General features: G+C 46.6%; 2 protein-coding genes across 2 annotated transcripts; both read right to left on the reverse strand.

The window, feature by feature from the left end:
* Positions 1 to 11451: 11451 nt before the first annotated feature.
* Positions 11452 to 13776, reverse strand: LOC125555724. Its single transcript, XM_048718584.1, has 2 exons — positions 13366 to 13776; positions 11452 to 12003 (listed from the first exon to the last, which is right to left on the reverse strand). Exons 1-2 carry the CDS (start codon positions 13734 to 13736, stop codon positions 11997 to 11999), a joined length of 378 nt encoding a protein of 125 aa, XP_048574541.1. The 5' UTR covers positions 13737 to 13776; the 3' UTR covers positions 11452 to 11996.
* Positions 13777 to 17355: 3579 nt separating this feature from the next.
* Positions 17356 to 18328, reverse strand: LOC125508050 (rubredoxin). Its single transcript, XM_048672611.1, has one exon. It carries the CDS (start codon positions 18232 to 18234, stop codon positions 17614 to 17616), a length of 621 nt encoding a protein of 206 aa, XP_048528568.1. The 5' UTR covers positions 18235 to 18328; the 3' UTR covers positions 17356 to 17613.
* Positions 18329 to 24240: the final 5912 nt, after the last annotated feature.

Consider the following 24240-nt stretch of genomic DNA (forward strand, 5'->3'; position numbering starts at 1 on the left):
ATCCCGGCGTCGTGGTATCAGCCGAAGCCTTCATGACGTCAGCGACTGAGTGGCGCGCGCCGGATTGGACTGGAAGGCCACTAGGCTAGGTCTGCTTTCGGCCGCGTTCGCAACGTGCAGGTGTGCTAAGGGCGATGGGCCCAGACCCCTGGGCGCTTAGGTTTAGACCGGCGTGCTGGCCTCTCTGTTGGTCTAGGTGGGGCTGTGACGTGTTGATCTTCCGAGGCCGGGCATGACCCAGGAAAGTGTGTCCGGCCAAATGGGATCGAGCGTGTTGGGGTATGTGGTGCACCCCTGCAGGGAAGTTAATCTATTCGAATAGCCGTGATCTTCGGTAACAGGACGATTTGGAGTTGTACCTTGACCTTATGACAACTAGAACCAGATACTTAATAAAACACACCGTTCCAAGTGCCAGATACAACCGGTGATCGCTCTCTCACAGGGCGACGAGGGGAGGATCATCGGGTAGGATTATGCTATGCGATGCTACTTGGAGGATTTCAGTCTACTCTCTTCTACATGCTGCAAGACGGAGGCTGCCAGAAGCGTAGTCTTCGAAAGGACTAGCTATCCCCCTCTTATTCCGGCTTTCTGCAGTCTAGTCCACATATAATAGCCTTATTCCAGTTGATACCAATGCATACATATGTAGTGTAGCTCCTTGCTTGCGAGTACTTTGGATGAGTACTCACGGTTGCTTTCTCCCTCCTTTTCCCCTTTCCTTCTTCCTGGTTGTCGCAACCAGATGTTGGAGCCCAGGATCCAGACGCCACCGTCGACGATGACTCCTACTACACCGGAGGTGCCTACTACTACGTGATGCCCGCTGACGACGACCAGGAGTAGTTAGGAGGATCCCAGGCAGGAGGCCTGCGCCTCTTTCGATCTGTATCCCAGTTTGTGCTAGCCTTCTTAAGGCAAACTTGTTTAACTTATGTCTGTACTCAGATATTGTTGCTTCCGCTGACTCGTCTATGATCGAGCTCTTGTATTTGAGCCCTCGAGGCCCCTGGCTTGTAATATGATGCTTGTATGACTTATTTTATTTGTAGAGTTGTGTTGTGATATCTTCCCGTGAGTCCCTGAACTTGATCGTACACGTTTGCGTGTATGATTAGTGTACGGTCAAATCGGGGGCGTCACAGTGGCAGCATGCAAGATGGGCGACGCGTGTGGTAGCCGCGCCATGGACGACACACAGGCGTCCACCACGCTCCTGTGAGTAGTAGGAAGGAGAGAACTGGGGGTTTTGCTGGGCTGCACTCCCATTTTGCCAGATGGGCCAAGTGCCCGGTAGCTTAGTTTTTTTATATTTTACATTTTGTTTACTGTTTACTTTTATGGCTATTGTTTTGTATTTAGTTTAGATATTAAATGATTTTAGTTACAGTCTAAACTTCCCACATAATTACATGCTGATATTTTGGTGTTGTCCAAAAAGTTTGAGGTTATTTGGAAATGTTTGAAAATATGTTTATATTTAAATGGGCATAATAAGTGTTGCTTGTCCAATTAAATTATGCCTAGGGCAATTTAAAAATCCATTTAAGGTTGGTTCCTACATGTTAAATACTTAGTGAATATTTGCAAACCCTAGAACATTTTTATTTGACAATTTGAAGAAATAAGAATTTGACTTGTTATTTGAAATTTGAATTTGAGGTCGGTTTGGAACAACGTGAGGATTAGCAAAATTTAATTATGATGACGTGGCACCATTAACAGGAGTTTATTGTAGCATGACGCCCGGGGTGTTACAAATCTCCTCCACTACTAGAAATCTCGTCTCGAGATTTAAGAGGTGGTGTAAGGGGGGATGTTCTGGTTACGAAATTCTAACGAGTCTTCTTGGTCTTTGTTGCTCTTCTTGGAGAGTTCGATCCATTGCGTTGATGTCTTCATTTCTTTGCTTCATGTCATCATGATGAAGTCGGTATCCTTTCTTCGGAAACTCCAATGTACTTACGAAAGAATAAAGGGGTAGCTCCGGAAGAACGAAACTCTACAAGGTGGCTATCTGGTTTATAAATCGGGAAATGTGATCGATAGTAACTCTCAAGTTGAAACTTAAGAAAATATCGAGAGCAAAGTAAGAAGGTAAATAAGAAGTTTCAAGCAGGTAGGCAATTGTTCGATGCCTGAAACAGGGCGTGAAAGGGGTATAGAGCAACACAAGAAAGTATTGCGTCTGATACCAGAATAGATCACTAGGAGGTGGCTCGTGAATTACATACGAGGCCACGCATGAGGAATAAGTTTGGAAACAGGGTGTACAGGAGAGTCAGATTTCGATCCTGTGGAACTGTGGGTCATGGGCCCACCATGTGGGTTAGAAATAGGAGGAGCGGTGATATCTTGCACGGTTATGATAGCAATGCATGCCAGAGAATAGCATGTCGGTTATGTCGGCAACAACATCGATACCAAGGGCGGGAGACGAAGAGAACCATTCTCTTGCTCGTTGAACGAGGCAGACCAACAGGCAAGGTTCTCATCCATCCGCAGTTAACGAAATGTCATCAACAGTAGAAACGGGGTCTCATTGATAGAGTTGTACACCGAGGTGTTAACATAAGCAGTGAATTATTACTGCTTAGATTATATAGATCACAAGAAAGGTCAAACAAACCAATGGAAAAGAAAATGTGATCATCAGGTTAAACAGAACAATGGAAAGTAAAAATGTGTTTAAACACATATTTTAGGGGTATATCCTTCCCACGGACAAACAGAGCATGATATCCATGACAGGATATAACGTAGAAAACCCTTTAGGAAAGGGGAGAGAAATATCATGACATTACCCATACAACGGTGTTTGGGGTAATTAATAAAGAAAATTTAGCATTGTGCTTCAAATGTTCTTATTGAAAATCGGAGTACCACATACATGCTTCGAGATAGCGTTGACATGGTCTTTAAGCAAAGGTCATACTTTGGATACTCAAAGGATCCATTAGGAACAACCCATAGAATAAGTGTTACAATTTCCTCATGAAAGAACGGATAACCTTGCTAAAAAGGAAAACTATAACAATGGGTCCTCTGGCCCGGTGCACTTGGCATGACATCACCTTACTGGGCTATACAAAGTCCAATGTTACAACTTTTGGAAAATGTCCCAACCATCATATCTGACCGAGATTCAGTTCTAATTGGTGTCAGGATACCTCATACTCAGGATACCTGAGAAGAAAAGGTGCAACACAAATTGACGAGACGACATTGTAAGATTCTCGATAAATGAACTATGGAAGCAAGTTTTGAATCATGAGTTCATTATTAAATCAAGGAGAGAACGAGGAGGTGGCTGGTGAACTCAGCGACAATTCATCGAGATTTCGAAAAGATGGATTTCCACAATTATGTGAACAAGGAAATAGATTTTGTCACATCAAATGATATAATGAGGTATGCTCGAGGAAAACATACACGATTAAACATTGGTTGACGGTGCACCCGAAATACGGACTTAGGTAGCATAATCAATGTTAGAATGATGATTCGATAACCAATGGTCTAAGAATGAAATGTCGACCATTAACTTCAAAGCAATAAGGTTGCTAGAAGTTCTAAAATTACTAGTCCATCTGTCGGTATTCCTGTTAGGAACAACATGGGACCAAGAAAAGAATGGTGATGGTGAAGTATCACTTATATCAAGAATTCTCAAGAGGTGGTGAAATCCTCACAACATCCTTGACAAAAAGGCAGTAATACTTCAGGGTAGATCATAATACAAACTGGATAGCAAGTTGCATCCATAACAAGAACAAGTTTGTGATGAAAGGAAGGTAAGGATGTTGTCGATGGTACCTCAAATTAACAAGGGACGAGGATGGCACTTATCATCATGAATTCGATCGATATTCTAGAAGGAGTCAAAACGTTGATGATGATCACGACAGATTTTGTCGAGAGGCTCCATGAAGAAGCAATCGAATAGCGACTGCATCAAGCAAAAGGACTGATGTAGCGGAAGATTATTGGAACCATGGATATGACATCAACTCGGAATCAAGCTTGCTGTTCGAGGTGAACGATAAGATGAGGAAGATCGACGTAAGCTTAGCTCATCGTCGAAAATTGTGCTCCGAGAATAAGGACAAGGTAGCACAGTTAAAATCAGCATGATAATGATATAGCCGATCGGCCTAGGAATGACTAGAAGGATTATTAAACTCGTAAGCAACAAAAAATACTTAGAGTTATGGAATCGGAGTGTGGAATTGATTCACTTATCGGTGTTCTCGAGTGAATAATAACTCATAACTTGGGGGAAAATTGGAATCGGTGAGAAATAACAAGTGATGAAGAACTCATAAGGGGAGATGTAGTTTTGTGATATTCTCGAGATACCAGAGGGTAAAACTCGAAGGTAGAGCAGAGTAGAGGTCGGACAAGTGAAATGATCTGCAGAAGACAAGTACTTTAACTTGTCCGAGAAATGGAATCAAAGGAGAACAATCATGGTTGGAACCACGGTTGCAAAGGACCAAACATAGATACCAAATGAACTTATAACAAGGGGATAATTAATTATTTAAGAGAAGCTTCCATGATAAGATCTACATCGTGTCCATGGGCATGAACGCAAAGTTCAAGGTCGACTCCCACTTCTTCAATGCATAACCTTCCATTCACTTCTTGCTTTCAATGAAGTTGTAGTGTTGAAATTATATCTGGCAAAACACCAGAATAGTATGACTCGTGAAAACTCTCGGGTTCACACGGATTAGGGAAGGCATAGGTTCAACCCATAGGGGCATCATAGGAACATATACCACAAACTTAAAGAGTAAATAACACAAGCTCGAAGGTAGAACATGGTTGACAAAAGGAGAGGATACAATTTACTAAAGGCATTATGTATTAGGGAAGAACTCACAAGGTGATTACATATGAGTGCACTATCGGATAATAATCCAACAAAGGATCTGGTGGTCCAGAAGGGATCTGACGTGAGTATCAATGCTCAACCACAAGAAGTAATGCAAGGGCATTAGATTATAGAAATATCTGGATAATTTCAATGCTTAGATACAAAGGAATTATTATTTCCAAATCGGGGAATCATAAGCAGAGGTTCTAATCAAAAGATAAGTAAGTTGAATAGTCATAGATCGACAATCAATCAAGGTTTGATTTTTCGAGAACCAACTCATGTTCGGAGTGACGTCTGAGGCCGGAAGAACAAATTCTAGGTATCAACTGTTGATTGAGTGTGTTCGCACACATGATGAATTAATAGGGTCAGAATGTCAATGACAAATGTTGTCAACGAAGGTTACATGTCATATGGAATTAACCATAATGCAGGAAGGCAAGAATTTCAAGAGCCATAGGATGCAGAGGATTCTCGAAAGATTGGATAGTATTTCGAAGAATTTTGTGAAGCACCTGGACAAATGGGGATGGGCGGATACCCGGTAAGTGCGAGGAATTGTTCGTGTGGATGTTAATGCGGAAAAGAGCTGCAAAAGTAGTAGGCACAAAGGATTCTCGGAATATCGGAGAAATTTTCAGGGTATGAAGTAATAACAAGGGCAACTGGGAACGAAGGTATGAACGACAAGTGTAAATAGTTATCCATAAGGATTTATCGATGGTCGGGATAGCAAAAGCGATGGGCACAAAGTCTCGAGAGAACATCGGAGAGTATCTTTGGAATCTTCTGGTGCACGAAGTAATCACCTAGAGCGAGGGGCTCTCCGGGAGGAAGTAGTTATGAGAACCTAGAGTCAGAGTTAGTAAAATCATTTAACCCGAATAGAAGAGAGATCAGAGTCCCAGAGTATAGGCGAGTAATAAAAGATCCTAATGCCACCCAATGGCGACATGGGCCCGAGCCGCACAGCCATGTTAGTAAAAGTTTTGCAATGTATAGACTCGACTTCGGCCAACGAGTTTGGAAGGGGGATTCCTATAGGCAGTCGGCTCTGATACCAACTTGTGACGCCCCTAATTCAATTATACACTAATCATGCACACAAACGTGTACGACCAAGATCAGGGACTCACGGGAAGATATCACAATAGAACTCTAAAAACATAAATAAGTCATACAAGCATCATAATACAAGCCAGGGACCTCGAGGGCTCGAATACAATTGCTTGATCATAGACGAGTCAGCGGAGGCAAAAATATCTGAGTACAGACATAAGTTAAACAAGTTGCCATAAGATGGCTAGCACAAATTGGGATACAGATCGAAAGAGGCGCATGCCTCCTGCCTGGGATCCTCCTAAACTACTCCTGGTCGTCGGCGGCGACCTGCACGTAGTAGGCACCCTCGGCGTAGTAGGAGTCGTCGAAGGTGGCGTCTGACTCCTGGGCTCCAACATCTGGTTGCGACAACCGAGAAGAATGGAAAGGGGGAAAAGAGGGAGAAAAGCAACCGTGAGTACTCATCCAAAGTACTCACAAGCAAGGAGCTACACTACATATGCATCGGTATCAATGAAATGGGTAGTATCTGTGGACTGAACTGCAGCATGCCAGAATAAGAGGGGGGTAGCTAGTCCTATCGAAGACTACGCTTCTGGCCGCCTCCATCTTGAAGCATGTAGAAGAGAGTAGATGGTAAGTTCACCAAGTATCATCGCATAGCATAATCCTACCCGGCGATCCTCTCCTCGTCACCCTGTTAGAGAACGATCACCCGATTGTATCTGGCACTTGAAAGGGTGTGTTTTATTAAGTATCCGGTTCTAGTTGTCATAAGGTCAAGGTACAACTCCGAGTCGTCCTTTTACCGAGGGACACGGCTATTCGAATAGATAAACTTCCCTGCAGGGGTGCACCACATTTTCCAACACCCTCAATCCCCTTTGGCCGGACACACTTTCCTGGGTCATGCCCGGCCTTGGAAGATCAACACGTTGCAGCCCTACCTAAGCAAAACAGAGAGGTCAGCATGCCAGTCTAAATCCTATGCGCGCAGGGGTCTGGGTCCATCGCCCATTGCACACCTGCACGTTGCGAGGGCGGCCGGTGAGCAGACCTAGCAACCTCCATTACAAAGGAAGTTGCGTTACGCGGTCCAACCCGACGCGCGTCGCTCAGTCGCTGACGTTAAGAAGGCTTCGGCTGATACCACGACGTCGAGTGCCCGTAACTGTTCCCGCGTAGTTGGTTAGTGCGTATAGGCCAGTGGCCAGACTCAGATCAAATACCAAGATCTCGTTAAGCGTCTTAATTGAAGTATTCGCAGACGCGGCCAGGGCCAGGCCCACCTCTCTCCTAGGTGGTCTCAACCTGCCATGTCCCTCCACACAAAGTAACAGTCGGGGGCCGTCGGAAACTCAGGCCCACCACTACCTGGATGGAGCCATGTAGCGCCCCGAGACCGATGTGCCAGGTGTCCTCCAGTTATTCGTTGTTGTTGCCTTGTCATATTGCATTTGTGCTTTTGTCTGTTTGCATTCTCATAATTATCATGTGCATTGTCATATTCATGCATGTTGTGTTGTTGCATGCTCCATGTGTGGCTCTTGCACCATCACTCCTCTTTCCTTCCCTTTCTTCCATTTGTGCAAGTGCCATTTTCCCTTCTCTTTTGATGTTCATCTCTTCTCCAATATTCTAACACCATGTACCTAGCCTCTCTGTCAAATTTCTTCTTAATTGGAATTGTTTTGGTTAGGGTTTAAAATGGTTCAAGTTTGAATTTAATTCAAACTTGAATTATTTCTACTTCCTTTAAAAATCTCCAAACCAATTTTGTTAAATAGAGCACATTTTTGGGATCATGAGTATATTTTTATATTTCTCTAGCTCCTCTCCTATTTCCCCTGCTCTTTCCTTTTTGTATTTCTGTCTAAAGAAATAGAAAAGAAAAGAAAGCAGCAGCGAGTAGAGCAGCAGCCCACTAGTGCCAGTCCTTCCCTGGGCTTCCTCTCGCCGAACAGGCCCAACCTTGGCCTCTCTACAGCCTAAGACCGGTCGGCCCATCCATCACCATGGCCCAGCCTTATGCCCTCCTAACCCTAGCCGCCAGGGAGCCCGTTCCCTCGATCCCCTCTCTTTCCCTTGCGCCGCCAGACTCCTGCTCGATCCCCATCCCTTCTCTCCCTCGATCCCATCTCCCTCTCCCTTCGTTCTCCTCCTGCGCCGCCAGAGTACACGCACGCATGCGCGGCCCTCTCCCCGACTTCCCCTACTCGATCCCCATCGCCCTCCTCCGGCCTTCGACCCCTGCGCCTCGACCCGACCTCGCCTCCTCCACACCGTTGCCTCGCAAGGACGCCGCGCCGGACCTCCCGCGCCGCCTCTCCTCTGGCTTCTCCTCGTCGCCATCTTCTGCACCCCGCCCCCCCGGCATCGCTTCGCCCGTCACCGGCCATCGGTGCCCTCGCCGGAGCTTCTGCGAGCTACCCCGCGCCCCTGCTGAACCCTCCCGGTGTCCTGCAAGCTCGCGCCGCGTCGTCCTTTTCAGTCAAGTCCGTCGCCGCCGTCTCGCCATCCCTGCTCAAGCTCCGTCGCCGCTCACCCTTGGCGCCATGGCCCCTGCCTCCTTTGGATGACCTCCAGCTGTCGTGCACATCTTCTCCCGTGCAATGTTGTGCGCGATCTCCGCTGCCTAACACTGTTGCCGTCAACCCGTGGGTGCAAAATTCATCTTCCAGAGTCGTCAAAATGTACGAGGACCTCGAGTACCGTCGTCAAGTACCCCTTCAGATCGCCAAGTTCATTTTCCGCCGTCTTCGAAATCGCCAAGAACCATCATCAAGTACCCCTACGCGCAAAGACGCCAAGACTGGTTCGGGATTCATCAAGTACCGCTACCGATGACTTGAACCCCTACGAAAACGCGTTCCACTACCGTCGACCCTCGAAGCCTCTATGGACGTCAAGTTTCTCGTCATGACCCTGAACATCTACGAAAATGTTGTACGACTATGACCGTGGCCGAAGAACCGTGTACAACTACCGTCGCCGTGTACCCCTACTTCCACTTTCGTCGCCGAGGATCGATAGTACCACTACTACCCACTGCGCCCGTGTATGACTTCTTCCACTACGAACGTCCCGAGAACATCTACTTCCCCTACACCGCATCGAACTCGAACCCCTCCGATAACGCACGCTTCGAAGGTATAACCCCGAGACGACCGTCCGAGAACGTTTGCATGTGTTGTATGAGTTGCACCCTATGTTTGCACCGTGTCCGAGTTGTCACTTGCTCGGTCCTCCTCATTGCCATGCCGTCCATCCGTGGGAACCCGGTAACCGGGATCACCCTACCATCTTTTGCCCGCTCCCGCCACCCTTCCTTTACACCGGTATCTCCGTGATCTACCGGAACCGATATGTTGTCGTGGCATCATTTTCGGATTCGTCGCCGTGGCACCTTTTCTTTCCATCACGGTGACAAATGCTTCTTAATGCTCTTGTTAACTTTAATAAACCTTGTATAAACTTGTTCATGTCATCCGCATCATGATAACAACAATTAAAATGTTTAAATTGTTGTTGCTATAAATTACTAATGCATATGGGGATTTACCGGATTCGTTATTTGTTATATCCGGCCCCATTTAAATTGTTTAGATGGTGTAGTTTTGTTTTGTTTCACCTCTTGACATGCTTAACAACATTTAATATTGTTGGGTACATAAACGAGATCGAACTAAATAACTTGAATGTGGTGTTTCGTCAATATGCAACGGAGTTGCATGTTGAGCTCCACTTAATTTGTAGGATTGTTTGTGCATTTTGCCATGCCATGCTTCATTAAACCGGACATGCATCATAATTGGTTGTGCATCATGTCATGTTTATGTGATGGTTGTTTACTATGTTGTTTGCTTCTTTCCGGTGATGCTTCTTCGGGTTAGTTCCGATAACGTCGCGTTTGTGAGGACCCGTTCGTCTACATCCGTTTGTCTTCTTCATGGACTCGTTCTTCTTCCTTGTGGGATTTCAGGCAAGATGACCATACCCTCGAAATCACTTCTATCTTTGCTTGCTAGTTGCTCGCTCTTTTACTATGCCTATGCTGCGATACCTACCGCTTGCTTATCATGCCTCCCATATTGTTAAGCCAAGCCTCTAACCCACCTTGTCCTAGCAAACCATTGTTTGGCTATGTTACCGCTTTGCTCAGCCCCTCTTATAGCGTTGTTAGTTGCAGGTGAAGATTGGAGTTTGTTTCTTGTTGGAGCATGGATATTTTGTTGGGATATCACAATATCTCTTATTTAATTAATGCATCTATATACTTGGTAAAGGGTGGAAGGGTCGGCCTTATGCCTGGTGTTCTGTTCCACTCTTGCCGCCCTAGTTTCCGTCATATCGGTGTTATGTTCCCGGATTTTGCGTTCCTTACACGGTTGGGTTATAATGGGAACCCCTTGACAGTTCGCTTTGAATAAAACTCCTCCAGCAAGGCCCAACCTTGGTTTTACCATTTGCCTCACCACCACCTACTTTTCCCTTGGGAGTCGCTCTCTCGAGGGTCATCTTTATTTTAACCCCCCGGGCCAGTGCTTGTCTAAGTGTTGGTCTGAACCGGGCATTCTGCGGGGCCACCTCGGGGAAACTCAAGGGCTGGTTTTACTCGTAGCTTGACCTATCTGAGTGTGCCCTGAGAACGAGATATGTGCAGCTCCTATCGAGATTTGTCGGCACATTCGGGCGGCTTTGCTGGACTTGTTTTACCATTGTCGAGGATGTCTTGTAACCGGGATGCCGAGTCTGATCGGATTGTCTTGGGAGAAGGAATATCCTTCGTTGACCGTGAGAGCTTGTGATGGGCTAAGTTGGGACACCCTGCAGGGATTTGAACTTTCGAAAGTCGTGCCCACGGTTATGGGCAGATGGGAATTTGTTAATGTCCGGTTGTAGAAAACCTGAAGTTTATCTTAATTAAAATACATCAACTGCATGTGTAGCCGTGATGGTCTCTTTCCGGCGGAGTCCAGGAAGTGAACACGGTGTTGGAGTAATGCTTGACGTAGGTTGTTCTAGGATCACTTCTTGATCATAGTTGTTCGACCGTGCTTTGCCTCCTCTTCTCGCTCTCTTTTTGCGTATGTTAGCCACCATATATGCTAGTCGCTTGCTGCAGCTCCACCTCATACCTTTTACCCTTCCTATAAGCTTAAATAATCTTGATCGCGAGAGTGTGAGATTGCTGAGTCCCCGTGACTCACAGTTTACTTCCAAAATCAGTTTGCAGGTGCCGATGTTACCGAGCAGGTGGCGCAACCAAGCTCAAGGAGGAGCTCGATGAAGATCTTGTCCTTTGTGTTGTTTCGTTCTAGTTGATCAGTAGTGGAGCCCAGTTGGGGTCGATCGGGGATCTGTGTAGCTTTTGGGGTAGTCTTCTTTTATTTTGGGTTCCGTAGTCGGACCTTGATTGTATCTGGTTGATGTAATGCTTTATTCATGCATTGTGTGAAGTGGCGATTGTAAGCCAACTATGTATCTTTCCCCTTAATGTATTATATGGGTTGTTCTGAAGATTACCTCATTTGTCACATTGCTTTCAATGCGGTTATGCCTCTAAGTCGTGCTTCGACATGTGGGATATATAGCTGCATCGAGGGCGTTACAAGCCACCTGTCTTTTCAGCCCCCACATCGGAATCACTTGTGGGCACTCTACGAGCCGAACCGACTTTAGTCACCACCATGTATCATGTATAATAGTGTAGTATGTATATACTCATGATCACCTCCCGAAGTGACCATGACCCGATAATATAGCATAGCAGACGGACAAGAATGAAGGGCCACTGATGGAATACTAGCATCCTATACTAAGCATTAGGATAGCAGGTAAAGGTATCAACAATTCTAGCAACAATGACAGGCTATGCAACTTAATAGGAGCTACCGAATCAACAACAGTAGCAAACCTAATGCAAGAATAAGAGAGAAGAGAGTGGGAGATATCTGATTGATCAAAGGGGGGGGGCTTGCCTGGTTGCTCTGGCAAGGAGGGGTCGTCAACAACGTAGTCGAACTCGATGGCATCAGCGCCGGTCTCAGGGTCTACCGAAGAAAAAGAGGGGGGAAGAAATAGTAAATACAAAGTAAACAAAGCATCACAAAGTGTAACATGGCAATATGCGGTGCTAGGGGTGATCTATCGCAAGGATAGGTGATACCGACGAAGGGGGAAAACATTCGAGAAAATATTTCCGGTGTTCAGTGTTTTTGACAGACGGACCGGAGAAGGACGGTTGCAAGTTCGCTATGCTAGGGACGTGTGGCGGACGAACGGACCGCGTATTCGGATTCGTCTCATCTTTTTGAGCAATTTTCATGTAGAAAACATTTTCATCCGAGCTATGTATAATTTTATATGATTTTTTCAAAGTTTAAACAATATTCTAAAAATCCCTGAAATTTTACAAAGTCTGAGAATTCGTCAGTTTTAAACATCTTTTAGCTGTTTCCAGAAGGCTACAACTATGGATCTGTACCTCCTATGATTTTGTGTCTTATATCAATTTTGAGCATTTTTCTGTGATTTATATGTTAGTACCAATTACATCCATATTAGAGTTCATTTGCTTGATCATCAACAACTCTAAAGCAGCTATGAAAATAAAGCTGTTTTTCGGTTTTTCTATTAATAAAACATTGAACTTTGTGATTTTTGTAGGAATTAATCCACGCATTATCTGAAGCAGGTTCAATGGAATAAAATGAAGCTTGTTACATCTACTTTCCGTTCTTATTATTTTTACCCATGTTAGGACTTGTCTTAACGTTCTTATTATTTTTACCTATGTTAGGACTTGTCTTAACGCTGTTTAGGGGCTGTTTAGAGTTCTAGTCCGTGTAATATCAGTAAAGCTAACTAGCAGCTACAGTACCTAGCAGTATAGGCAGAGCAGCGATGGAAAGAGCCGAGCGTGGGCGGTCGGGCGTAGCAAGCAGTATCGCAGCTGCAATAACGTGCAGGCAAGCGGGAGCAGCGCCGGGCGTGGCAGCCACGGCAGTAGGCGTAGGCGGCGAGTAGGACGGGGCTCGGGCGTGGCCGGAGCACGCGGACGCGCGTTGGGGAGCAGGGCAGCGGCGTCGGTAGCGGCTACGGCAGCGCAACAGTCAGGCAGCAGCTACAGCGGAGCAGAGGGCAGCAGAGGTCAGCGAGCAGCAGGCAGGCGCCGACGCAGCACCGCGCCAGCGAACGGCGGCAGATGCGCGCGGCGCAGGGGCGTGGCCCGGGCGCGCGTGGAAGCGCATCACGCCTAGACGAGCGCTGCTAGGGGCTCGCGGGCGCACGCGTGGAGGTGGGTGCAGCCACGGTGAGCGCGAACTCACACAAGCCGGGGTGGCGACGGTGCACGGCGGCAAACAACAACGGGAGGAAGGGGGGAAAGCGGGGGAATCCAAAGAGGAGCTCACTGTGAGACCGATGGAGAGCTCGGGGAGACCGGAGGTTGCCGGGATGATGCGGATCGAACGACGGCGTCGGACGGCCATGGCGGAGGAAGAAGGCGCGAGCGTCGCGGATGATGCTCCCCGGCCTTGATCCGGTAGAGTAGAATATGCAGACGACCACGATGGAGCTGCCGCACAAGCTCCAAGCCGGCGGGGACCACGGTGGCCATGGCTAAGACGACGACCATGGCGGTTGGGTAATCGGGCGCGTCCAAATCGAAGATGGTGAGCGAGAGAGCGAGGGGAATGGAGCTAGGGTTCGAGTACGGGGTGGGGAGGGTCTTATACAGCTTGGCGGCATGCGGGATAGGCGACGCGTGCGGTAGCCGCGCCATGGACGACGCACAGGTGTCCACCACGCTCCTGTGAGCAGTAGGAAGGAGAGAACTGGGGGGTTTTGCTGGGCTGGGCTGCACTGCCCATTTTGCCAGATGGGCCAAGTGCCCAGTAGCTTAGTTTTTTTATATTTTACATTTTGTTTACTGTTTTCTTTTATAGCTATTGTTTTGTATTTAGTTTAGATATTAAATGGTTTTAGTTACAGTCTAAACTTCCCACATAATTACCTGCTGATATTTTGGTGTTGTCCAAGAAAATTGAGGTTATTTGGAAATGTTTGAAAATAGGTTTATATTTAAATGGGCATAATAAGTGTTGCTTGTCCAATTAAATTATGCCTAGGGCAATTTAAAAATCCATTTAAGGTTGGTTCCTACATGTTAAATACTTAGTGAATATTTGCAAACCCTAGAACATTTTTATTTGACAGTTTGAAGAAATAAGAATTTGACTTGTTATTTGAAATTTGAATTTGAGGTCGGTTTGGAACAACGTGAGGATTAGCAAATTTTAATTATGATGACATGGCACCATTAACAGGAGTTCATTGTAGCATGACACCCGGGGTGTTACAGGCATCGAGTGCCAACGCTCAAAGGAGAGCAAGATCCCCGACATCCCTACAATCAGGTTGAGGCGTCATCAATCATAAGAATCATGATCAGGAGGCAATGACCAGGTGTGAGAGGAGGCGAGGGAGCGATGTGCAGATGAGGTGAACATATATACATATGAAAAGGAAGTGGGTCGAGAACTGAAGGGGAGAAGGCATGAAACAAAGATAGTTATACAGGAAGGGGAAGCGGAGGAGGCCAGCCTTTGGCCGTGCTTCGGAATTCCAACTCGTGGGTGCCTTTACTGTAGAGATTTTTTTAAGAAAGATTAAGACATGCCCTTCATTAAGGTCCACAACTGATCAAGTGCGCTAGCCTCAGTAGCAGGGAAAACGATGATGTGAATGCATGAGAGGCCGGTCTATTAATAATTTGATTGAAAAAAGCTGATGTGGCAGATTAATGAGGTGGATAGCTTGTATGTCAAGAAAAATATAGTAGTGGGGATGAACTATTTAGGTATTATAAATACTATATTATTGTATAGATAGCGCTAGAAACATACCAATAAAAATTTCCGACACCCTGAGAACGCCTTACACATCTTTCAGTTCACATGTCACTTTTTCTACTATTTTTTTTGTTTATATTACTGACTTAAAGTCAAAGTCCACACTTCACCAAAACCAATATTCATTCTCTGCCTTTACTTTGCTTTGAGTCTACAATTACTTGCAGGTACAATTTCATAAGTCACTACGAGAGATAAAATACCATTTCATGTGCTCCCTGTGGATCGATACTCTTATTTTAAAAAAGCTACAATTAAATCATGTGCACTTTTAGGCCACCACCCATGAAGGCGGGTCCACCGCATGACGATCTTAGTCCACCCGTCATGGACATGTACCGACTGTAGCGATTGCGCGCTCTCGCTTCACACGTCGTCAACCTACTGGCCGGCTGTAGCGATCACGCACCCTCGATCCACCCGTCATCAACCTACGAGTCGGGTCGCTAGGGCACGAGCCGTCCGGGGAGATTGGACGGCTCGCACTGGCCCCTAGAGCCTCCGGCCGCAAGCCACCTGACAATGGACGCTGGAAGGCTCTCTTCGCCCTCGACGAGCCCAAGAAGATGGATACTCCACCATTCTTTATAGAAGTAATATGTTACTTCGTCTCTCCCAACGTGAGTGCCTTCCGATTTCAAGCCTTGCGCCGCCTAACGTTCTCCCATTTTACTTTTCGGCGTGCATCGAGGAGTGAGATAGTAGGCCTTCTAAATCCCACCTATTGTGGTCCGTTACATGAGAGTGGCGATCAATTTTTGGGGAGCACCTCCGTATAACTGCTGGACTTTCTTCACCGTGGCAATGGACGACGAGTTTCCCAACAATGATTTCTTCCCGACGTTGATGATCTTCTTCACAACATGACGCTGTGAAACAAACACTTCCTCTGTTGCACCGTATTCTTTTTAAGAAAAGGAGGATGGCCCCATTCTCTGCATCTGGACGATGCATATAGTCACTTTATTAATTATTTTTACAAGATCTTACAAAGTGATACAACAGTAAGATTAAGGTCGTCGTCTAAGCAACAAACTGTCGCTACACCTATCCAGTTGATGAAGGGGCGCAGATAGCCTGGGCCTAATACCAAACAGATATCGCAGCCAAGCCTAACATCTAAGACTTGAGACCCCAACCTAGCCACTTGCCGGAGCTGGGGCACACACTGGTCCGGCGTGCTCTCAGAGGCCGCCGCTGCCAACTGCCACCGCTCCACCTTCAGAATTGTACTAATGCATCAACCTTGCTCGGTCTAGCTATCGTCGACGCCACCACGGCGCCCAACGGCACCCCTCCCTGCGCGCAAACATCGGTCATCACTGATACACATCAGCGCCATGCTGCCAAGTACCACCAGCCGACACAACTTGAAGTCCTTGGAAGATCTGTCGTGCGTAGCACCTGGCGACCAGGCATGACAAAGCGTAGCACCTGTCAGTCAGGCATGACTTGACATCTCCACCGAAGCTCCATGCAAGACGAAGCCGCTCCACCTTCCGCCTCTGACTTCCAACGCTACTCCACAAACGATGCTCCCAAGAGAGAAACGACACCGTAGTGCCGCCATCTTCCGATCTGAAACACCAGATTCTAGGGTTTCCCCCGGAGCAGCACGAGTGGGTCGACAGTAGTTACAGGGCGATGCCTTCATCAAGGTAACGACGTAGAACGCCGCCATCGCCTACCATCGGCTCGGTTTTCACCGGCAACCATGTCTCCCCAACTCGCAGCCGAGACTAGATGATGGATCTCGAAATCCAATCACCAAGCTTCTGGCCGGCCACCGCCGACGAAGAAGATGGCCACCACTACTGGCTACACCGGCCAGAACAGATCTGCCATGGGTGCCGCCAAGCAGTCCACCAGGCCCTCGACGCCGCCGCCGATCTAAAGCCAATTGACATGCCGCCGAAAACCGCATCGCGCCGCCGCCTGATCCAGGCCCGCCACCGCAGCAGCCGCCCGTGGTCCGAGGCAGGGCCGACCGCCGCCGCCGTCGAATCCAACGCCGTCGCTTCTAGATCGGCCGCACCTCCACGCATGTTGGGGCCCCGCCACCCCTGAGTCGCGGAAGGGGGGAAGAGCCCCCGCCACCGCCGTCGGCCTCTGGGCGCAAGCCGGCGGCTGCCTCCGGCGGCGGCGGGAGGAGGGGAGAAAGATGGGCTAGGCCCCGGCGGCGGCTAGGGTTGGAGAGCCATTCGAGTCGCCCGAGCGGGGGGCGACGCGGGACCTGATCCGTATGCTTTTTTATCCGTTTGTTTTAGGGTTTGCTTTTTACTAGCAGAATCGATGTGGATATGATATTTATTCTTTTGGTTTTCGATTGCAAGACTAGTTCCATGAATCTGTTTCTTGATTCGATTATCATCTGTGTTTTGATTATCATGTTTTATTTACCATTTTTCTGAATTAAACTTTATGAAAAAATGCTCAAATATTCAACAGTGGCCTTGCGAGAGGGGATTCAGGCCTAACCACTCGAAGCAATTCTAGTCCAAATTTGTCCGCGAACTGCATTCACAAGAAAATTATAGCCAGCACCTCAAAACAAATGTCCCATTTCCCCTCTGCTATACATCGCCCCTCGCTGGGCGCTTGGTAGCAGAAGCAATAGGTATCTATACACACAAATTTAGGACAGTACTTATCAAGATTAACCCGGTAACAGCCTTACTTAGTTTCTCCTCTTCACTAATTGCAAGAAGCCTCCTGGAATGGATCAAAGGATGGCGCCTAGCTCGGTAATCATTGCAAGAAGTAGCCGGAGAGGAAGAAGGCGAAGCCGACAAGGAGGCTTCCGTAGATGAGTAGCGTCTTCTGGCCAGATGTGAGCGAGTTGCCGCCGAGCCCGAACTGCTGGTTCTGCGCGAACCCGGCGATCTCGACGCTCTTGCTGTCGAAGAAGGACTGCGCCGCGCCGCACGTCGGGCACCGCCAGTCGTCCGGCAGCTTGTTGAACGGCAGCCCCGAGGGCACCGGGTAGGACGGGTCTCCCTTCGCCTGGTCGTACAGGTAGCCGCAGGACCGGCACTCGTGCACCCCCGTGTTCAGCACCGCGAACTGCTCCTCAAACCGGCGGGGGTCAAGCTTCGGCCTGTCCTCCTCCGCGTCCAACTCCCCCGGCAGTGGCGTCGCCAGGTCGCCGGCGGCGGCGGCGGTTGCATCTTCTTGTTTGGTCTCGAGCGCCGCGTCCAGCGGCTTGTCGTCCTTGGAGACGTCGACGGAGTGGAGCGTGAAGTGAAACGATGAGCTCAGTGCGGTGGTCAGCGGCTTATTGGTGTGGAGGAGGAAGGGTGCTGGTGGCGTTCTTGGGCTCTTGGACACCACCATGCATGGGTGGATTAGCCTTGCTGTGGCCATTGCCATTTTAGCTAACCCCTTATTTTCTCTTTCCTCTCTCTCTCTCTCTCTCCGGTCCAAGGTAATGGAGGTGAGGGGAGGGAATCCATCCCGGAGGATATGCTTTGGTGTGTTGATGCTAAGGCAAAGCGGGGAGTGGGAGGATAAGGTATGTGTGCACCAGGGCTGGACCCGTCACATGCACTTTGGAGAAACATTTCGGGACTGCCCTCAAAATTGCTAGACTGAAATAAGTTACAAGCTGGGCCAACCGACCAATATTCCCGTGAATTTCAAATTAAACACCCCTAAGGGTGTGTTTGTTTGCCATGTATTTTCTTAAGTTTTTCAGGATACTGTGGTATTCTTGAAAAACTATGGTTCCAAATATTTTTGAGGTGTTTGGCTCTGGTTAAAATTTTAGAATTATATTATAAACATGGCATCCGTTCGAAAAAAATAGTACGCTTATAGTATTAAAAAAAGTCCAGACCTCTTTTTTAGACTGCCCATAGTAGGACTAACTTCAGTATTAACATAGAGTCCAGCTCAGCAAATTTGTTGATGTAGCAATGATTTAATGAAAAAGATGATTTGAGTAACATAGCTAGTTACTCATACTATGGGTAACATCACACATATCAAGATAAGATAAGTCTACAAGCTAATAAATTAAGTGTTGCATGACACCAACATATGTTACTCCCCACTATAGAGGTAGTAACATAGACTATTAACATATGCATATTACTAATCTAAGTTACCCCTCACTATTGGTAGTCTTAAAAACTGAGAAGGGGGAGACAGGATGTTGACCAAATACGAACACACCGTACATCCAAACTGACCCTCGGGGTGCGGATATTTGGTCCCTAGGTGTATATACCCCTAAGAATTGGAAAAAATACAAGAAAAGACAAAAATGTTCAAAAGTATTTTTGAAATAAACTTGACTTTCTTTTACACCAGTATGTAATTTTTCATCAACCAAAACCTAATGTTGACTTCCATGCAAAAACATAAAACAAAAAATATTGCTATATACAAGACACTATCCACACTATTTTGACCAAATTTTTTGTTTTCTTCGCCCTGAAGTCAATGTTGGGTTTTGGTTGGCGGAAAATTACATACTAGTGCAAAAAAGTCAAGTTTATTCTAGGAAAACTTATGAACTTTTTGAATTTTTTGTAATTACTATTTTTTTCCAATTTCTGGGTGTATACACACCTAGGAACCAAAGGGTATTTCCCCTGGAGCCCATCTTTATAAATGCAATCATCACGATAAGTCAACCACATACAGGCATTAGAGATAGCAACTTAAAATCTGGCACATGCCAAGTACAGACCACAAAGGTCTGGCCAAAAGGCACAACAACCACCAAAATGACATCCAAGGAAGAATAAGCTATGGTCTAGGAAGTGCAGATGGAGTAGGGGCAAGACTTAGTGCGATGGCAAAAGCATGAGTCATGGAGATGATCATGGAGACGATGTCGAGATTTCCAGCTTAAACGAGAGGACTCCAATGCTGCAGTAGGGCGGACATTTTGAACAAGCAGTCAACAGGGCGAGTCGTCCAAAAAGACCAATAGAAAGCAACAAAACAAGCCAAAACACACAAGGAAACTCGACCCGTTGATGATGACGATCTCGCGAACTGCCCTCGAACGACCCCTCGAACGATCCCTCGAACAGAAGATCGAAAGCACGACCTCTCTACTTGGTTGCAAGCATACGGTCTTCATGATTCGGCAGCGCTTCGCCGCCTAGAGCTAATCATCACCGGAGAATTAGAGAGAGGCGATTAGAACCACAGTGGACTTCTAATTATGAGGATTAGAGAAACTAGGTCAAGTTCTAATTAGTCAACTAGGATCAACTAGAACTAGAACTAGAAGAACTGTAGGAGGCGTCAGCGTATATATAGGTTTGGAGGGGAGGAGGGGGCGGTCAGCGTAGTGTTGGGGAACGTAGTAATTTCAAAAAATTTCCTACGCACACGCAAGATCATGGTGATGCACAGCAACGAGAGGGGAGAGTGTTGTCTACGTACCCAACGGCAGACCGACTGCGGAAGCGCTGACACCGACGTAGAGGAAGTAGTCGTACGTCTTCACGATCCAACCGATCAAGCACCGAAACTACGGCACCTCCGAGTTCGAGCACACGTTCAGCTCGATGACGATCCCCGGACTCCGATCCAGCAAAGTGTCGGGGAAGAGTTCCGTCAGCACGACGGCGTGGTGACGATCTTGATGTACTACAGCAGCAGGGCTTCGCCTAAACTCCGCTACAGTATTATCGAGGAATATGGTGGCAGGGGGCACCGCACACGGCTAAGGAATAGATCACGTGGATCAACTTGTGTGTTTCTGGGGTGCCTCTGCCTCAGTATATAAAGGAGCCAAGGGGGAGGGGGCGCGGCCAGGAGGAGGGCGCAGGAGGAGTCCTACTCCTTCCGGGAGTAGGACTCCCCCCCCAATCCTATTCCAACTAGGATTCCCAAGGGGGAAAGAGGGAGAGGGGTGGCCGGCCACCTCTCCTAGTCCTAATAGGACTAGGGGAGGGGGGAGGCGCGCAGCCCTTATGGGCAGCCCTTTCACCTTTCCACTAAGGCCCACTAAGGCCCATATGATTCCCGGGGGGTTCCGGTAACCTCCCGGTACTCCGGTAAAATCCCGATTTCACCCGGAACACTTCCGATATCCAAACATAGGCTTCCAATATATCAATCTTTATGTCTCGACCATTTCGAGACTCCTCGTCATGTCCGTGATCACATCCGGGACTCCGAACAACCTTCGGTACATCAAAATGCATAAACTCATAATATAACTGTCATCGTAACTTAAGCGTGCGGACCCTACGGGTTCGAGAACAATGTAGACATGACCGAGACACGTCTCCGGTCAATAACCAATAGCGGGACCTGGATGCCCATATTGGCTCCTACATATTCTACGAAGATCTTTATCGGTCAGACCGCATAACAACATACGTTGTTCCCTTTGTCATCGGTATGTTACTTGCTCGAGATTCGATCGTCGGTATCCAATACCTAGTTCAATCTCGTTACCGGCAAGTCTCTTTACTCGTTCCGTAATACATCATCTCACAACTAACATATTAGTTGTAATGCTTGCAAGGCTTATGTGATGTGTATTACCGAGAGGGCCCAGAGATACCTCTCCGACAATCGGAGTGACAAATCCTAATCTCGAAATACGCCAACCCAACATCTACCTTTGGAGACACCTGTACTCCTTTATAATCACCCAGTTACGTTGTGACGTTTGGTAGCACCCAAAGTGTTCCTCCGGTAAACGGGAGTTGCATAATCTCATAGTCATAGGAACATGTATAAGTCATGAAGAAAGCAATAGCAACATACTAAACGATCGGGTGCTAAGCTAATGGAATGGGTCATGTCAATCAGATCATTCAACTAATGATGTGACCTTGTTAATCAAATAACAACTCTTTGTTCATGGTTAGGAAACATAACCATCTTTGATTAACGAGCTAGTCTAGTAGAGGCATACTAGTGACACTCTGTTTGTCTATGTATTCACACATGTATTATGTTTCCGGTTAATACAATTCTAGCATGAATAATAAACATTTATCATGATATAAGGAAATAAATAATAACTTTATTATTGCCTCTAGGGCATATTTCCTTCAGTCTCCCACTTGCACTAGAGTCAATAATCTAGATTCCACAGTAATGATCCTTACACCCATGGAGTCTTGGTGCTGATCATGTTTTGCTCGTGGAAGAGGCTTAGTCAACGGGTCTGCAACATTCAGATCCGTATGTATCTTGCAAATCTCTATGTCTCCCACCTGGACTAGATCCCGGATGGAATTGAAGCGTCTCTTGATGTGTTTGGTCCTTTTGTGAAATCTGGATTCCTTTGCCAAGGCAATTGCACCAGTATTGTCACAAAAGATTTTCATTGGACCCGATGCACTAGGTATGACACCTAGATCGGATATGAACTCCTTCATCCAGACTCCTTCATTTGCTGCTTCCGAAGCAGCTATATACTCCGCTTCACATGTAGATCCCGCTACGACGCTTTGTTTAGAACTGCACCAACTGACAGCTCCACCGTTTAATGTAAACATGTATCCGGTTTGCGATTTAGAATCGTCCGGATCAGTGTCAAAGCTTGCATCAACGTAACCTTTTACGGTGAGCTCTTTGTCACCTCCACATACGAGAAACATATCCCTAGTCCTTTTCAGGTATTTCAGGATGTTCTTGACCGCTGTCCAGTGATCCACTCCTGGATTACTTTGGTACCTCCCTGCTAAACTTATAGCAAGGCACACATCAGGTCTGGTACACAGCATTGCATACATGATAGAGCCTATGGCTGAAGCATAGGGAACATCTTTCATTTTCTCTCTATCTTCTACAGTGGTCGGGCATTGAGTCTTACTCAACTTCACACCTTGTAACACAGGCAAGAACCCTTTCTTTGCTTGATCCATTTTGAACTTCTTCAAAACTTTGTCAAGGTATGTGTTTTGTGAAAGTCCAATTAAGCGTCTTGATCTATCTCTATAGATCTTAATGCCTAATATGTAAGCAGCTTCATCGAGGTATTTCATTGAAAAACTCTTATTCAAGTATCCCTTTATGCTATCCAGAAATTCTATATCATTTCCAATTAGTAATATGTCATCCACATATAATATCAGAAATGCTACAGAGCTCCCACTCACTTTCTTGTAAATACAGGTTTCTCCGAAAGTCTGTATAAAACCAAATGCTTTGATCACACTATCAAAGCGTTTATTCCAACTCCGAGAGGCTTGCACCAGTCCATAAATGGATCGCTGGAGCTTGCACACTTTGTTAGCTCCCTTTGGATCGACAAAACCTTCCGGTTGCATCATATACAACTCTTCTTCCAGAAATCCATTCAGGAATACAGTTTTGACATCCATCTGCCAAATTTCATAATCATAAAATGCGGCAATCGCTAACATGATTCGGACAGACTTAAGCATCGCTACAGGTGAGAAAGTCTCATCGTAGTCAACCCCTTGAACTTGTCGAAAACCTTTCGCGACAAGTCGAGCTTTGTAGACAGTAACATTACCATCAGCGTCAGTCTTCTTCTTGAAGATCCATTTATTCTCAATTGCTTGCCGATCATTGGGCAAGTCAACCAAAGTCCATACTTTGTTCTCATACATGGATCCCATCTCAGATTTCATGGCTTCAAGCCACTTTGCGGAATCTGGGCTCACCATCGCTTCTTCATAGTTCGTAGGTTCATCATGATCTAGTAGCATGACTTCCAGAACAGGATTACCGTACCACTCTGGTGCGGATCTTACTCTGGTTGATCTACGAGGTTCAGCAGTATCTTGATCTGAAGTTTCATGATCATTATCATTAGCCTCCTCACTAACTGGTGTAGGTGTCACTGAAACAGTTTTCTGTGATGTACTACTTTCCAGTAAGGGAGCAGGTACAGTTACCTCGTCAAGTTCTACTTTCCTCCCACTCACTTCTTTCGAGAGAAACTCCTTCTCTAGAAAGGATCCATTCTTAGCAACGAATGTCTTGCCTTCGGATCTGTGATAGAAGGTGTACCCAACAGTCTCCTTTGGGTATCCTATGAAGACACATTTCTCCGATTTGGGTTCGAGCTTATCAGGTTGAAGCTTTTTCACATAAGCATCGCAGCCCCAAACTTTAAGAAACGACAACTTTGGTTTCTTGCCAAACCACAGTTCATAAGGCGTCGTCTCAATGGATTTTGATGGTGCCCTATTTAACGTGAATGCGGCCGTCTCTAAAGCATAACCCCAAAATGATAGCGGTAAATCTGTAAGAGACATCATAGATCGCACCATATCTAGTAAAGTACGATTACGACGTTCGGACACACCATTACGCTGTGGTGTTCCGGGTGGTGTGAGTTGCGAAACTATTCCACAGTTTTTCAAATGTACACCAAACTCGTAACTCAAATATTCTCCTCCACGATCAGATCGTAGAAACTTT

Source organism: Triticum urartu, chromosome 5, assembly GCF_003073215.2.
Source record: "Triticum urartu cultivar G1812 chromosome 5, Tu2.1, whole genome shotgun sequence".
Classification (NCBI taxonomy): Eukaryota; Viridiplantae; Streptophyta; class Magnoliopsida; order Poales; family Poaceae; genus Triticum; species Triticum urartu.

What these genes read in the sequence shown, in the direction of transcription:
- LOC125555724 (XM_048718584.1), bottom strand. Translation starts at nt 13,736, where the DNA reads ATGGCGCGGCTACCGCACGCGTCGCCTATCCCGCATGCCGCCAAGCTG.
- LOC125508050 (XM_048672611.1), bottom strand. Translation starts at nt 18,234, where the DNA reads ATGGCAATGGCCACAGCAAGGCTAATCCACCCATGCATGGTGGTGTCC.